The 17,370-nt window shown below is 34.9% G+C and overlaps 1 protein-coding gene across 1 annotated transcript in view; it reads left to right on the top strand.

Annotated features, from left to right (window-relative positions):
* Cdh20 (cadherin 20) overlaps positions 1–17,370 on the top strand; it is a 216,481-nt gene that overhangs the window by 174,492 nt on the left and 24,619 nt on the right. Inside the window, exons 5-7 of the mRNA XM_010644855.1 lie at positions 1,304–1,471; positions 5,927–6,114; positions 13,345–13,598. Of these exons, the coding sequence (XP_010643157.1) occupies positions 1,304–1,471; positions 5,927–6,114; positions 13,345–13,598 (610 nt within the window). The remainder of the gene's footprint in view (positions 1–1,303; positions 1,472–5,926; positions 6,115–13,344; positions 13,599–17,370) is intronic.

The raw sequence follows: 17,370 nt of genomic DNA, 5'->3' as shown, positions 1-17,370 counted from the left end.
GAGGATTTGTTCATAAAGTCTTTTCCTATACCAATGTCTTCCAGAGTTCTGCCTAACTTACCTTCCAGCAAGTTTAATGTTTCTGTTTTAATATTTAGATCTTTAATCCATTTGGATTTTAATTTAGTGCATGGCAAAAGATAAGGGTCTAATTTTAATCTGTGGCAGGTTGACATCCAGTTTATCTCAAGAAGAATCTTACATTATTTTGACAGCTCCCAGCAGACATCTATAGTGTTAAGGTCAAAAATACATCAAAAGATAGTTATTGCTGTGCCCATGAGGCATTTAAAAAAGAAAATGCTGCGTATTTCACTTTAGAATACTGTGACCAAATGCAATATACACATTATAGAATAAACTGGGGATGATTTGTTATTCCCAATCCATTCCTTTTTCATGCAAACGGTCTATTTAGCCATTGTCATGTCATAAACTTATAGCAAATGAGTTTAGTCTTTACCTAGCATATATAAAATTTTCTAAGTTGAAGGGTTAACAAAGAGATAAAACATCATGGAACATCCTTGGCAAGATCAAAACAACACATTTTAATGCACTGTGTTTAGACCCCTCTTCTTAAATGACACTGTATCATCATACTGCTATAATCATACTGCTTCATACTATCTGGAGAAGTCCGTCTTTTATGCATAGTAAAAACAAACAACTCACAGAGCATCCTTCATATCTGAGCTCATGGAATTCAGTGAAGTACAGAGGTAAGCAGAATATAAAGTAAAAAATGAATATCTAACAAAAGGAAAATCAAATCAGAATTTTAACACTACTGACAGATAGTGGGGAGGCAGGAAAAATAGAATAGCAAATTATCTAAAAAAAGAGTCATTCACACTACAAGGGGTCTAGGGGCTAAAGAAAGAGCTGAAGGAGAACTACCTAAAATCACACATTTGTAGACATATGAGGCTTTGTTTTCTGAATTCAAAGGCCCAGTTTTCTTTAGTGTGACTGAGCAGTCTGAAATTGCCTTAGACTGCAATTGCCCAATTCTGTAAGAGAACCACTGCTGCCACCTCTTGTTCTCTCGCGGTAATGTTGCCAAAGGAAATCAAAACCTTGGAATCCTTCCTGCTGGAATAGGATTTATTCACCATGTGTTTCGGTACAGCACGTTTTCTTTGTTTTTCGAAGTTGAGTTTTTACCTCAAGTTTAATAAAATGAGTGACATGCAATATGAACTCTAGAAATTTGTAGTACACAAGGAAGAATATAGAAATGAATCTTTTATAAGGTGAATTTAAGGTTCTATTTTGAAAAACAGTCATTTCTATCCTGCAGGTGTAATTAGGACAGCACTCATGAACATGGACAGAGAAGCCAAAGAATGCTACGAAGTGATTATCCAAGCCAAGGACATGGGAGGGCAGCTGGGAGGGCTGGCTGGGACTACAACAGTCAACATCACCCTCTCAGATGTCAATGATAACCCACCTCGCTTTCCCCAGAGTAAGTATCTAACCAACCAGAGCACAGTTCTCAGGTCTGAGAGTCACACCTGATACAGAGGTGCAAGAGAAAAGCCAGTCTGAGTAGATCCAATCATTCATTAATTCCCTCCCTACACTCATTCTGCAACTCTAACATGACCATTTTCCATCTGAGCTTCAGCTTCCCATAACACTTAGCTAGTATTTCTCAAATTTTTTTATTATTCCTCCATGTAGGCCCTTTTTAGACATTTTTATGATTGCCAGAGCCACCCGCCTAACATAAAGTCAAATACTAAGAAATAAGATTTATTGGGTAGGATTGAGCTTTCATGGGCACATAGACAACTGGCATATCTCAATTTTTTCACCACACCCACAACATACATACACATAAAAGAAGAACCAATTTCTGCCCCCTAAGGGAGGACAATGTTATATTAAGAATGCAATTACTGAAACTACTCCAAAGTTGTTAATGGAACAAAGCCACCCATGTGACCATTTTAACCAATGTATTCACAAATAGAAGCTAAGCATTTGCTCTTTAAGGTTTTTGTCATAAGGGGTACCAGATATTTGAAACCTAGGACCCCTGCCCCTCTGAAGCTTAAAATCTACTTGTAGATCATACATTCTATACATAGGAAGAGTTAATCAGTAAAGAGTGTTTCATGTGCCACTTGCATAGTTCACAAATGGTGTAAGTAAATTAAAGTTACTAAGTTGACTGATCCTACAATGCAGAAGAGTGATGTCATAGAATAGTTTGCATATGGATTGGCTCTTTGTTCACAATAAACTAATATGAACTAAGGCTTGCAGAAGGATAATACTTCAAGAGAGGATTAAGAAATATAAAGGAATTATATAGGGATAATGGAATATATTCCAGAATGGGGAAGCCATTCATTCATTCAAGAAATATTTGTTCCAGACACCATTCTAAGTATGGGATACAGCACAGTATACAAAACAAACAAAATCTCTTCTCTCTCAGCTCATTTGACTGTGTGTATAATATTTTTATAAAATACCTGCATATAAAACTGTCTATATCATTTTATGGTCAAAAGATTCCAAAAACTCAAGATGTGCTCTTTCAAATGTGTTGTTATTTCTTTTCTTTTTCTTCCTTTCTTTATCCCCCCACCCCCAGTAGTGGAGATTGAAACCAGGAGTACTCTACTACTGAACTACACTTCAGCACTTTTTATTTTTGAGAAAGGGTTGTATTAAATTGCACAGGCTGAGCTCAATCTTGAACTTGCAATCCTTCTGCCTCAGCCTCCAGAGCACTGGAATTACAGGTGTGCATCACCATGCCAGGTTTGTGTGCTGTATTTCTCATGGCAGCCAGAGAATAGCTTCTGATAAAGAGCATAGACAAGAAATAGGGGAGCTGTTTAGAACTTGTTCAGAGTGGTCCAAATTTGAGCTGAAAAGGACTAAAAGAAATGACTGAATGGAGTAGACAAATAATACAGACTTCATTTCATACCTAAGCAAACTGAGGCAGATGATGCAGTCAAAGGTGACAACAATGTTTTGAGTCTAGGTGACAGGGAGAAGAACTGTACTACTGATAGAAATAGAGGCTGTGTAATAAAACTAATGGCAAGAAAGGAAGGAGATAAATTCAGATTTCAATATGAAGTGACAGCAGAACAATCAGACTGATTTCCTTAAGGAAGGTAGAAATATAGAGCTATGACGGTGGAACAGAGCCCAGGAATGGAGATGTGAGTTTGAAAAGTAGTTGCCTGAAGGGAGTAAGCTGGAAAAGTGAGCACAGCAGACAGAATTTCAAGAGAAATGGAATTTAAAAAGAAAAAAGAACTAAGGTAAAAACAGAGTCAAGCCAGACTACCAGCAGAATAAATGTATTTTGTTCATGTGTGTCTGCGTGTGTGTGTGCATGTGTGTGTGTGTGTGTGTGTGTGTGTGTGTGTGTGAGAGAGAGAGAGAGAGAGAGACCAGGGATCAAACTGAGGACCTTGTATTTGTGAGGTAAGTGTGGTGCCACTGAGGTAAATCCCCAGCCCTTAATTTGAATCAGCTAGACCAAGTGAATCTTCTATTTCATCCATGTAAATAGAGGAAGACAGCTCAAATATTTACATTCAACTGATATATGCAGAGTTCTTCTGAGCATTCATAAAAGCAAAAGGCAAGATAGTAAGTAAGCATTTTACATGGTGAAGAAGGTTACTAAGATGGTGCCACTGAGGTAAATCCCCAGCCCTTAATTTGAATCAGCTAGACCAAGTGAATCTTCTATTTCATCCATGTAAATAGAGGAAGACAGCTCAAATATTTACATTCAACTGATATATGCAGAGTTCTTCTGAGCATTCATAAAAGCAAAAGGCAAGATAGTAAGTAAGCATTTTACATGGTGAAGAAGGTTACTAAGATGAGTGACCCTACAGTACAAAACATGGAACAGTTTTGCAATGACATATGAAGTGACTTTTTTGTTCCTTTACTGGTCCTGTAAGTTCCATCATTATTGTTCACGAACGTCTTACATTGCACACAGCTGTATAATAGAGATTCTTAAACATCATTTAACTATTCAACTTTTAAAACTTGACACCAGACAGTGTCTCTGAGGCAGAAGAGGAAAAAGAAGCAAGTTATTACACAGCTCAAAAGAATGAGGATTTAGACATATTATTGGAAAGTAATGTCACCCCCAATATGGCAGCTTCATAGTAGCATGATTTTAGTAGTTTTGCTTCCAAACCAAAATCTTAATGCCATTCTAAAGGATATATTTTAACTATCACTCTTTCAAAGCTGAGTAATAGTGAAGAATCTATGGATTTCATGGAAGATAAAATGAAGCCATGTAATTTAAATCTGTGTCTCTAAGAATTCTTTGCACTTTGCTTTCCCTAAAATGGTAGTTATTTTTGCACTTCTGGAAAAACTTATGTTTAGTTATCATTAAATATTTTCCTATCTGCTTGCTAAAACTAAGTTTTAATGACCTGACTATTCATAAATTTATCTCGGATGATCTCTTCTACCTTATTACTGTTCTGATTTCACTGTAGAGATTCCACTTAGCTTCTCTTTCACAAATATTACCATAAATGATTATGAGATGCTAATAAAATATTTCACTTACTCTTTCACACTGAACAAGCTCAATTGCTTTTAACTGAAACAATATAATAATATCAAGATTTTGAGCTAATTATTTCTAATATACCACATCGTGTGGAAATTATATGTGTGTGTTAAAACATGTAATGTAGTTTTCCTGGTGTGGAGAAAATTGTGGGCAGATGTTCCAAACATTCTACAGTAGTAAAGTGTAATCCATTGGCAACTTTAGAAGTGAATTGAAAAAGATGAAGTCCACGTTCCTGTCAGGTCAGTACAGTAGAAAATCCTGGCTCATATTTATAAGCAACAGGCATCATTTCTTCTCCTGTGCAAAGTGGAGTGCTGTGAGCAGCCTAGTTGCTCTCAGTCTCCCCAAATGCTTGTGAAAATTAAGCCCTTATACTTCAGGTTTCCCTGTATCTTATAATGTATATTAGAATAAAAGAGGGCTGGGAATTTAGCTCAGTGGTGCCTCCTGCCTCACAAGTGTTAAGGTCCCGAGTTCAATCCCTGGTACCAAATGAAGAAAAGAATAAAAAAGTCCACATATATATTGAAAATGTGATTATACAATTTTTATTAGTGTATACTTGACAAAATAATGTGTAACATCAAAAAATTTAAACCCAGAGACAGAAAGTTAGCAAAGATACAACTTCACAGAAATGAAAAGTAACTAACTTTAATTGTAGATTAGAATAGCAAGTCAGAAAGAGCATGTGCTTCTTATATATATGGGAATATTTTTGGTATTCTATACTGGAACAAGAAAACAAGTAGCATCACATGTCTGTCCATGAAAAGGTAATCAGCGTTCTCAGCTGCAAGGACACACTGATGGACCACATGTGGAGTTGGAGGAGCTTACGCCTGTTCTCTGTGCCTGTTCCTCCTCTACATACAATGAAACTGTATCAGCTCTGGGCAGGTGTGAAGACAAATGTGGCATTTCAAATGTAAACAGAATAAATATGTACTTTGTAACAACATTTTTCTTTCTCAGAAGGAACTAACATTTGAGTAAATATTTCCATTCATAGGTAGTACTAAAAGTTTGGGAAGCAAACCACTCAGAAGGTATCACTGGGATGAGAAGGAGTTCTGCTTCTATCCTGTCCTACTTTTAGGATTTCAGTCAAGCTACCCTGACTTCTTACTGAACACTCACTACAGGCTATGACCCTCAAAACTTTTTGCTCAGCCTTGCTGAACCTCAGTTTTCATCTGTAAAACTCCAGTGTTTAATTTTTGAACAAATAAAGAGGTATTTTGCACATCATACCTGGTATGATGTGATAATGATGAGGCATTTTTGTAGTAACAGATTATGAATGTATATTCCTGCTTTTCTTCACAGAACATTATCAGATGAGTGTGTTGGAATCAGCCCCAGTTAGCTCAACAGTTGGGAGAGTGTTTGCCAAGGACTTGGATGAAGGAATCAATGCAGAGATGAAATACACTATTGTGGATGGAGATGGTGCAGATACCTTTGACATTAACACAGATCCCAATTTCCAAGTTGGCATCATAACTGTGAAGAAGGTAATTCAACTCCTGTTTCCAAATCACTTTCATGGATACTTTAAATATAAAATTATATTAAGGGTTCTACTATGGGTATGTGTTGATTTAAATGCTCTGATAAAAGCTCTTTCCTTTTATTAAAAAAATACCTTTTACTCTTTGTGCTGACCTGTGAACACTGTTATGCCACTGTTACAGAAAGGATAACAAGTCATGATAAAAACATACTGTAACTATGTCATTTCTCCTACTTAGCTACTTAAAAAACTGTTGTAACTTATTTCTCTGATCATGTTAATGATGTAACCAATATTTGAATCACACATATTTTTTACTAAAGTGTACCATAAATAACAGCGAAGCAAGATATAATGTTATGTTTGAATTAATAAATAACATGCAGGGATTTTTAATTGCTTCTTGAAGATCCATATATGCAAATTAAATTTGGAAAAGTTTATCAAACATAGATGGTGAGTAATTGTTACCATTTGAAAGTCTTTTGTTTCACAATGAGTACTAAGTTTTCTGAACATATCATTTCTTTCAGTGGTATAAAGCACATATGGATAAATTCAGTTGGAAAATAAATTTTAAGTGAAAATTGAAACCCTACAATATCTGATAAAATATATTAAAACATCCTCCTCTATTTTGAACATAACTTAAAATCCAAGATATTTCAACTATTAAGTATAAATTATGTGTCAAGTATTGTTCTAGGCTATTGATGACGAACCTTTTAGAACTTTCAAAGATAAAAACAGCCCACTAAGGCACATGTGCCATAGGTTTGCCACCAGTGTTCTAGGCATTTAATGTAGAATGCTAATAAAACAACAAAAGTATCTTGCCTTCATGGAGCTTATGTCCTAGTGAGGGGAAGAAGACAAACAAAACAGCAAATCATTAAAGTAGTGTGTTAGGTGATAATTGCTACAGAGGGAGAAGTAAAATAAAAGATAAGGACAGGCAACATGACTTCATATTTAAATTTGGTGGTTGGGACGATCTTACATTGAAGTGACATTTAGTCGAAGACCTAAAGTGAACTGAGCTGAGTCACAGCACAGCTGAACAGGCTGACAGTGTACCACTGTGAGAGGTACCAATACATGACTTTTAGCAAGACTGTCCATGGCTACAATGGAGAAAACAAAATGCACATAGAATTATTGAACAAAGTGGTCCAAACAAAAAAGTATCAGTGCAAAGACCATGACGTGGGCTCATGCCTGGTGTGTTTCAAAATCATCAAAGGGAGTTATAAGGCTGAAGAGGGAGGAAATTTTAAGAGATGAAGTCAGAAAAGTAACAAAGGGGCCAGATTGTTAAGCCCGCGTAGACTGATTATAAGAATTTCAGTTTTTACTCTAAGTAAAGGAAGAAATGACTGAAAGATTTTAACAAATATGTGATAAAATTATTCTGTAGGTCATGCAGAGATACAGAAAACCATCAAGGGACAAGAATAAGAATAAGGAGAACACTTGCATTAGTATTATAGTAATCTAGGCAAGAGATGGTGGTGGCTTAGCCCAGGGTAGTGGGAAAGGAAGTGTGAGAAGTGGTCTGAAAGTCAGAACAATGGGATTTCTTAAATGATTGGATGAGGATATGAAAGAAAGAGAAGAATCACCAGAACTAAAAGAAGAATGGAGTTGCCATTAAATGAGATGGGGAAGTCTACAAATAGAACAGATGGCAGGAGATGGATAGCAAGCATCAAGATTCTATTCCGGACATGCTACCTTTGCAGTGCTGGTTATATACTCAAACAGAAATGTACTGTGGTTTTGGTTATAGGAGTCAGGAGCCGGGAGTCTGGTAAGGAGTTCTGGGCTAGAAATATAAATTTGAGTCATAAGCATATAAACAGTACTTCAAGCAATTAAAATGGAATGAGATTTCGAGGAACCACATATATAAAAGGGACAGAAAATTGAGGCCTATTGCACCCAACATGCAGAGGTCAGAAAAAGCAAACAAAAGCCAGAAGATTGAAGAGAGACCAAAAGAATGACAGAAATCAAGAGACTGTGGTATAATAAAGGCATGAAGGAAGCATTTTTCTAAGAGAAGGGAGAAATCAGCAGTGGCAAATACTTCTGAAGGGGAAATGACACTGGAAATTATCAAGAGACCTTAGGAATACAGAGGTCATCCATGATGCTGACAAAAGCAGCAAGGCAATAACTTAAAATGTGGCATAAGGTGTATTTATAATAACTAGTCCACACTGTTTCATAGAACAGAATTAACATTGCTTTAGGAAGGAAGAAGAGATATTGCACATGTTTATTCTGTATTTATTTAAGGTGTAATCAAATACAGAAAAGGAAATAGGTATATTCAGAATTTCACCTACCAAAAATTTTTATAACCAGCAACCAAAAGTACAGAATGCTGAGATTGACTTGTGAATTATCTAATAAATCTGGATGAAATTAAAATATCCTAATCTCTTACTTTATTCACATTCTTTGAAAATACTATAATGCTAGAATTATTAAAGGTGCCTATAATACCAATTCGTTGTATGCCACAGATTTAAGAACAGTCCCTACTAGGTGGCATGCCTCAAGTAAACACTAATACATTGTTAATCGCAACTAGTAACCATAAATGCTTAAAGGTTTGAATAATTATTGTTTCTTGAATGCAAAAATTCTATTAAAAATGAAGCAATCCAAAAAGGCTTTTGTTATACTATTTGAATTTTATTTATACCTTATAATATCTCCAAATAATAACACTAATTTATGTTTTATTATTATAATACTGCTTAGATCTTATTACAAGCCATTCATTCTTTGAAATCTATTATTACAGTTTGATGAATCTCAAAGTGTCTTTTTCTGAAGCTCCTTTACCTGGGAAGAAGATTAAATCACAAGACATACCACTGTCTCATTGTTATTGCTAAAACTATATCTATATTTAATCAAAACATGTATCATTTTTCCAAGGTCATTTTGATATCTTTTCTGAACTTATGAGTAGCTAGAAAATGAAATTAAGAAAAAGGTCAATAAGTTGAGTAGATGGTCAAGTCACATATAATAAATACTGTAGAGGCTATTGACTGCGCAATCTATACTCTACAACAACATTTACTCAGATTTCTGATCCACACCCATCTTCCCACTTTTGTCATTAATAATGTCATATAAAAGTGAAACTAAGTTTTGCTTTTTATTTATTTACCTTAGGCCTATTACTTGTCTAAAAAGCCCACATATTTTCAAGAGAAATTAAGCTGAATTGGTAGAATTAGTTTACATAAAACCACAATTATTACAACCCAGTACAATGAGTCTTTTTATCTTTTACGTAATTGATCAATTGATTTTAGTCTCTTAACTTATATGCCTGAAATATACAATTTTCTGAATGCTCTTTATTCTGTAAGAGCATGATATGCCACTTTCTACTCTTCAGCAAGTCTTCTATTTTACCTATATAAGGAGTCATAAATAATAATTCTCAGCACTGTTTTATGTACTACTTAAAAGTTCTTACCAATGTAAACCATACAATACCTATTTATTTTTAGTTTATTTAAGAGCTATGGTAGACACAAACATATTGCTTTGCTATTTTGAGATTTATTCCCTGTTGGTCTTTCCATAGCATTCTGTCTACACAATAACTTTTGTTTCAATGCTGAGTCACAATACAATCTTTCTGAAGACCTGCTAGAAGGCAATAAAGTTCAACACATCCAATGACAACATGAAAAACTCAACTGAAGTAAAACAATATGAATGGCTTTGACTCAGTCTGACTTACACAGGCACTAACAACAGCATCCCATCATCTTCTGTTGAGCCCACAATGACTGGAAGTTGTTTTCAACTACAAAAGCAACCCTCTTTCCAAAGCATCAAAATATTTTAAAATAAGCATCTTAGAATAACTGAAATATGGTAACACAAAATCCCTACTTAATCTGTCTATATGTATCATCACTCAAACAGTACATGCTAATTCACAATGAGAAATTTTTTGCATTATTCAATTTGTGGGAGGGGGGTGCTACATTTTCAACTGTAGGCCTTTCTAGGAACTGGAAATACAAATCTATCATTGCTGTTGCCCTTACATCTGGGGAAGAAGTCAAAATACAAAGAAATATCTATAATACAAAATAAGAAGAGCTGTAATGGAAGTACAATAAAATACTAGGGAAATCAAGGAAAGAATATTTAATTCATTAAATTAACTAATAAAGCTGCATTACTATTTTGTGCTATCATTTTCATGCTTCAACTGTCAAGGATATAATGGCTTTTCATTTTGTTTGCACTGATTCAAAAATTTCTTGAATTTTGAACTTACATTATTTTTCTTTGATTTACCATTAAGAATATAGACATAAACAATTATTTGATGTTTAGAAAAATAGGAACAAAAACTATTCAAGAGAGAAAACACTAAACTCATGTATTAAGTCTAGGAAATTTAAAGCTTAGAGCACTGGTGCAGTATTTTCTTTCAATTTTAACAGTAAAAGGAAAGGAAACAATAATCTTAAATATTTTTTTAAATCATAACTAACATTTAAAAGAAACCAACAGTAATTAAAAACTCTACTCTCTTCAACAGACGATGCTACAACAATGGGGTACCATATGTAAAAAAAGATCTTCAATTATACCTCCAAAAAATAAACTCAAAATGGATCACACAACTAAATGTAAGAATTAAAACCATTAAATTTCTACAAGAAAACATAGAAGAAAATATTTGTGACCCTTATTAGATTAAGATTTCTTCAATATAATACTAGAATCCAGGTCTACAAAAAAAATTTTTTCCGGTACCAAGGGTCAAGGTCAGGTACTCAGGACCTTGCCCTTGGGAGGCAGACATGGTGCTACTAAGCTAAGCCCCTAATCCAATACATTTTTTTAAGTGATAAGACTTCAAAATTAAGAGCTTTTGGTCTTCAGAAGACTTTTAAGAAAATGAAAAGACAAGCCAGCATGGTGGTGTATGCCTGTAATCCCAGCATTCTGGGGGGCTGAGACAGGAAGATCACTTCCAGCTCAGCCTATGTAACAACAATTTAGTGAGACCCTAACTCAAAATTAAAAAAAAAAATTTTTTTAAAGACTGGAAAAATGGATGTACCTAGAGACCATAATGTTAAGTGAAATAAATTAGACCACAAGCCTAAGTACTACATGGTTTCTATTATACACAAATTATAAATAAAGAGCAAAGTAAAGGAGATAATGGGAAATAGATACATATTTCTCAAATGGGAAGGGGATCAAGAGACAGGGGAGAGGAGGGAAAGGGACTGAAAAGAGAAATTCAGATATGTTATGTATGTTTGCCAATTCCACACAAGGAATGTTAAGCAGTATGTACTGTAATCATGGCCTAATAAAAAAATGACTGGGGCTGGGGATGTAGCTCAAGTGTGAAGGCTCTAGGTTCAATCCCTAGCAAAAATAAAAAGAGCAAAAGAACAAAAAGACAACCCACAAATTGAGACAAAATAATTGCAAACTGAATGTGTGATAAAGGATTCAATATAAAGAATTATTCAAGCAAGCATTTAAAGACACATCATTAAGCATTAGAGAATAGCACATCAAAACTGTAGTGAGATACCACTTTAAACACAATATGACAGCTAAAAATTTTTTATTTAATTATAAACTAGTAAAAAGGATACAGAGAAACAAGAACTAACATTCCTAGTGATGATACAATGTGACACTGTCACTTTGAAAACTGGTTTGAAAGTTTCTTATAAAGTTTAAAAAAATACACTTACCATATAATCCTGCAATCCCATTCCTAAGAATTTACCCAAGTGAAATGAAACCTTATTCACACAACATGTTCATAATGGCTTTATTAATAATTGTAAGAAATTGAAAGCAGCCCAAATGTACTTGTGGTGGAGACTGAAGAAGTCAACTTTGATACACCCATACAATGGAATACAGCTCCACAATAAAAAGGAATAAACTACTTATGCATAAAACCAGGAATCTCAGACGCATCATACTATAAGAGAAACCAGACTCAAAATATGACATACTGAATAATCCTATCTGTATAACATTCTTGCAATATGGACAGAATATCAATGAATAAGTGCCTGCCAAGGACTGTACATGTAAGGAGAGACTAACCACAAAGGGGCATGGGTGGAAATTCCAAGGGCTACAGAACAGTGCTATATCTTCATGATCATGGAAGACTCGTGACTGAATTTGTCAAAGCCTGTTAGAATTTACACTAAGAAAATAAATTTTCATGTATATAAATTACATTTTAATTTTAAAAACAGTATAAAATTCACACCACATTAGAAAAATGACTTTAAAGTAAGGGCAAAACAAAGTTTGGTTTGCCCAAAACTAAAGTAAACAAGTGTCCACCTTAGGTTACCTATACATATTCAATCAGTTTCAAAAGAATATAATTTACCAGGAAAGAAAAATATGTAAATTTAGGGAGCAAGTATAAGTAAATTAGTAAAACTAGTCCTTCTATATACTATAATCAGAGTGGTAGGTTTCTGTTGATGAAACTTTATCTTGTAATCAACTACTAACGAAGCAGCTCGAGCAAACAGGGTGCTTGATTTAAGAGGAAATGGTTGAAGACCCATGAAATCCAATGTCTAGCACTACATAAATGCTGAACAAGTGGTTCCAAGAGCAACAAAACAAACAACTTTTTTGTCAATTTGAAAATAACATTTAGTTAAAGTAACTCCTACCAGTGTTTGTTTTTCAAAAGAAAAGCAGTTGCTTAAATGGGCACATGATTCTTTCTAACACAAACTATGCTGACATTCAGCATATTTTATGAAAAAAGCATATGTGAATGTTTAGCCGGAAAAACTTAAGTCATCAACATGTTGTGACTTTTAAGCTTTAATAACTCCTTTATTCTCTACGGCAACTAGTTTATAAGGCTTACTTTCTATTATTTTACTATTGATCTTTTCAGATAACTGTTGCTTAAACACTTTAACATTTTTGTCAGCTTTAAAAAAATAAACTGATTATTCTTCAAAAATAGCATTTAAACTAACTTTCTGCCCTGAAGGGCTATATTTATTTTGAAATAAAACATTCTGAAGGGAAGGATAAATCAAAAAAGGGAACCACCAAAAAATTGCATTTTATGAGATGGAATTTACCACACAGAACTAAAGTCTGTGGATAAGCCCATATATGCTAGTGGCTAATCAATTTTCCTGTCTTTACTTTTCAGCCTCTGAGTTTTGAAAGTAAGAAAAGCTACACATTAAAAGTGGAAGGAGCCAATCCTCATCTAGAGATGCGTTTTCTGAACCTGGGCCCATTTCAGGACACAACAACAGTGCACATCAGTGTGGAGGATGTGGATGAGCCCCCAGTGTTTGAACCTGACTTTTATTTTGTGGAGGTGCCTGAGGATGTGGCAATTGGAACAACTATACAGATCATTTCTGCCAAGGATCCAGATGTCACCAACAACTCGATCAGGTTTTTCCACAGATTTCACCTTTTCCTATATCCTGAAATTTTCCTTTTTCCTTCCTTTTTATGTCATTTTCTAGCACTTTTTCCTTTGCTTCTTCTTTTTATGTCCTATCCCTGGAAGTTCTTTGAATTTTTTTGTTTACATAACCATGGCCTCATCATGTTATTTGGAAATGAAGTGTCTTTTATATCTATAACTCACTTTCACTGGGTATAAACATACATCTCCAACATGGTCCCATTGACATGTGGGGCTATATAATTCTGTGTTGTTGTGGAAGGTTGTCTTGTGCATTGAAAGATGTGTAATGCTATCTCTGTCCTTTGCCCACTAAATGCCACAAGCACCCTCTTAACAAACTAAAAATATCTAAAATAGTGCCAAATGAGGAGATGGTATAAAAACCATTGCCAAAGGCCAGGGATTTAGCTCAGCAGGCGTGAGAACCCGAATTCAATCCTTGGTAACCAAAAAAAAAAAAAAAATCATCCCCAGTAGAGAAACACCAACTCAGATAAAGCACAATTAGACACACAAATGTCAAAATGATAAGAACTATTAACTGTTTAGTGTTAAATATAAAGGTGATCATTGCATATTCTTTCATATTGATGAAATTTTGACATTTTTTCCTTTTCAAAATGGGAAAAATATACACTTTATATATTTCCATATTCTGTACAGAGAGACTATTATTGATGTCAATGACGTTGATGTCACACAGATTGGACACATATCTATCTCGCCAAAGTATGCTTTGAATTTAAAGACCAACCAGTATGTTCTCTCAAGAGAGTAGAACTGTCCTTACAACTATAGACATTCCCCATCAATTCCACAGCCAAAATACAAACAGCTGGTGGACAGGTTGGCATCTCAACCTTCCAGAGAAACTACCACACCTCTGAAGCTTGACACAAAAGATCAAGATTCAAAGCTGTTTGAGGCCATCTGTCACATTAACTGTTGAAAGCCACACAGTCAAATGAATCTTGGGCATTAGTGCAGACAACACACTCCAATTTATCAAATGCCTTTTCTGTCAGTTGGCTACCTCCATCACCTGGTGCTGTCTTGTATTTACTGAAAAATGTGCTTTTGCAGTTTAATAAGAATGGTTCTCTCTAGAGAATAACTATCATGGGGCAAATCTGCTTCCTAGAACCAACTAGCAAACATTTTACATGTTCAGGCATTAAAATGATTTTTTAAATTATTTTAATTTTTCTAGAGATAAATTAATCTTTCTATGATAAATCATAACAACTTTGTAAAAATGACTTCAATCTTAAGTTTCTCAAATATGAAACTGAATGAGAAGTGAAACAATATTATCCCCAGACAACCACACTGAAAAGAAAGCAGAATGCTACTGTAAGTTTGTATTTTCAGAAACTACAATTACACACTTTTACTTTATAATCATAATTAATTATATATACAATATATATTAATCTATTCATATCAAACAAAATAACATGTGAAAACTTTAAAGAATAAAACTTTATAGGGGAAACAAACAAACACAAGCTAGAAAAAATCAGATCCTATTTCTGAAACAGTCAGAATATCTGCTGATATTCCCATACCTGATTTCCAGATTTTGACTCTGGACCCCTATGTGAGTAAACACTACTGTTAGCAGTCACAATACTAAATTAGAAACAAGCAAAAGAGAATGAACACTCAGGCAACACATGCATGCACGTATGTATGCACACACACACACACACACACACAGTCCTAGAGTATATGTCCAGGATATATGAAGACATACCTCGAAATGACAGACACACAAGTGGTGCTATATGCACTACTGGTATGGAGCAAAGTGAGGGACACAAAATGAAAGAACCTATCTGTCTAACATAAAATGCTGCTTTAGATGATAAGCCAGTTGAAAACTGTCAGCTGGCAAAGAAGGAACTCAGTGAAGGAACTCTATTCCTGCTTTTTCCATTTTTAAAAATTAGTTTTAAAGCAATGTGTATATAAGGGGTTTGGGGATTTAGCTCAGTGGTAGAGTTCTTGCCTAGCAAGTGCAAGGCCCTGAGTTCAATCCTCAACAGCCCTCCCCAAAAAATTAAAAATTAAAATAATGCGTATATGTTACATGCTGCATGGATAATTCCTCTTCTGCATTTTTGTTACCAAAAATGGAGATTTATATTAAAATCACAAAATATTAACATAGTATCTCAAATTAAAATGTTATGAATTAAAGACCATTTAACATTTTTAAAAGATTATTAGGACTTTTATAATTTTTTTTCCAGAAAGCTGATGACCAGCCACTGGTCATCATTTATTGGTGAGTCCAATGTCTCCAGATATAGTTATATGCATATAAGAAATACAGTGGTTAGATCCCTTGACTTTTTAATAAATGCTCAAGGATTTTCTGGATGAAAAATCTGGCATCTGAAATAGGTTTCTGCTGCTAGTGTGGAAACAGCCTGCTCTCCTGTGCGATCCTAGAGTATGTGGATTTAGAAAGCCTGCTTGTGACACCATCCTCCACATTCATCCAAATTCAGAGAATGTCCTCACCCAAGGAAAAAGGCAGAGAACCCAACACACGCTAGCTACTGTTTGCTTAAGGCAGTTGTATGTGTGTTAGGCCTACTCTGCTCATAGTATGTGAGAATATTATAGTTAGAGAAAGGAAAACGACCTACAGATTCACTAGTGTTTCCCAATTTCCTCATTTTCCATCTGTATCTGCAGCTTTAATTTGTTTCCCTGCCTCCTAGAAATTGGCCCAGCACCCCATTCAGAGAAATGAAGGCCATTATTCCCGCGATGCAGGACTGAAATGGGAAAGTGGAGAGAGATTCCACTTGATGAGGACAGCTTCCTGAGGCAGCCTCCTGCTGTGTCAACTAGGCAGTGTTGTCAGGGGTCCTGTCATTCAGTTATTTCTATCACTCCATCCCCCATACCATCTGCGACATTTCCTATGATGTTGGAGTGTAGAAAGCTGGTTCCTTATAAGACTGTTCTACTCTCGGCATTATGCCTACAGCTTGGATAACTGCCATCAGGGCCATTGTTCCATGGATCAAATACAAGGCTTTACTCATGTGTGAGGAACTGAAAGATAAAGCAAATTTAATTCTTAAACTAGCTAGTAAACTTTAAATAAAAAAATATGCTTCAAGCCAGGTGTGGTGGTGCACGCCTGTAATGTCAACAATCAGGAGGCTGAGGCAGGAAGATCGCTGTGAGTTCGAGACCAGCCTGGGCTACATAGTGAGTTCCAGGTCAATTTGCTATCATGACTTATCTTGTAAAATTTCTTCTTCCTCAGAGAATCTCATACAATCCAATTCTGTGTGAGCAGTGCCTGGCATATGATGAATGTTCATGAAAGTCACAGGCACAAACAGGCATTAATTTGTTTCTTTAAACTTCCTATTAGGGTGTCATAACTTCAATGATTCAAAATTCTTCAGCCCTCACTCATCAGCTACTTCTTTAATTCCTAACTTTCTGAAAAGCTGTCCTGAATTGTTTCAGTATATATTCAAAACAAAACATTTTACCAACTGACACACATTTATATAATGAAAGTCACAGGCACAAACAGGCATTAATTTGTTTCTTTAAACTTCCTATTAGGGTGTCATAACTTCAATGATTCAAAATTCTTCAGCCCTCACTCATCAGCTACTTCTTTAATTCCTAACTTTCTGAAAAGCTGTCCTGAATTGTTTCAGTATATATTCAAAACAAAACATTTTACCAACTGACACACATTTATATATTATATAT

This window comes from Fukomys damarensis, unplaced genomic scaffold (assembly GCF_012274545.1).
Source record: "Fukomys damarensis isolate Sample0158 unplaced genomic scaffold, DMR_v1.0_HiC HiC_scaffold_30, whole genome shotgun sequence".
Taxonomy (NCBI): Eukaryota; Metazoa; Chordata; class Mammalia; order Rodentia; family Bathyergidae; genus Fukomys; species Fukomys damarensis.
The sequence above is the reverse complement of the archived record's forward strand: the minus strand, read 5'-3'. Positions and strand labels throughout refer to the sequence as shown.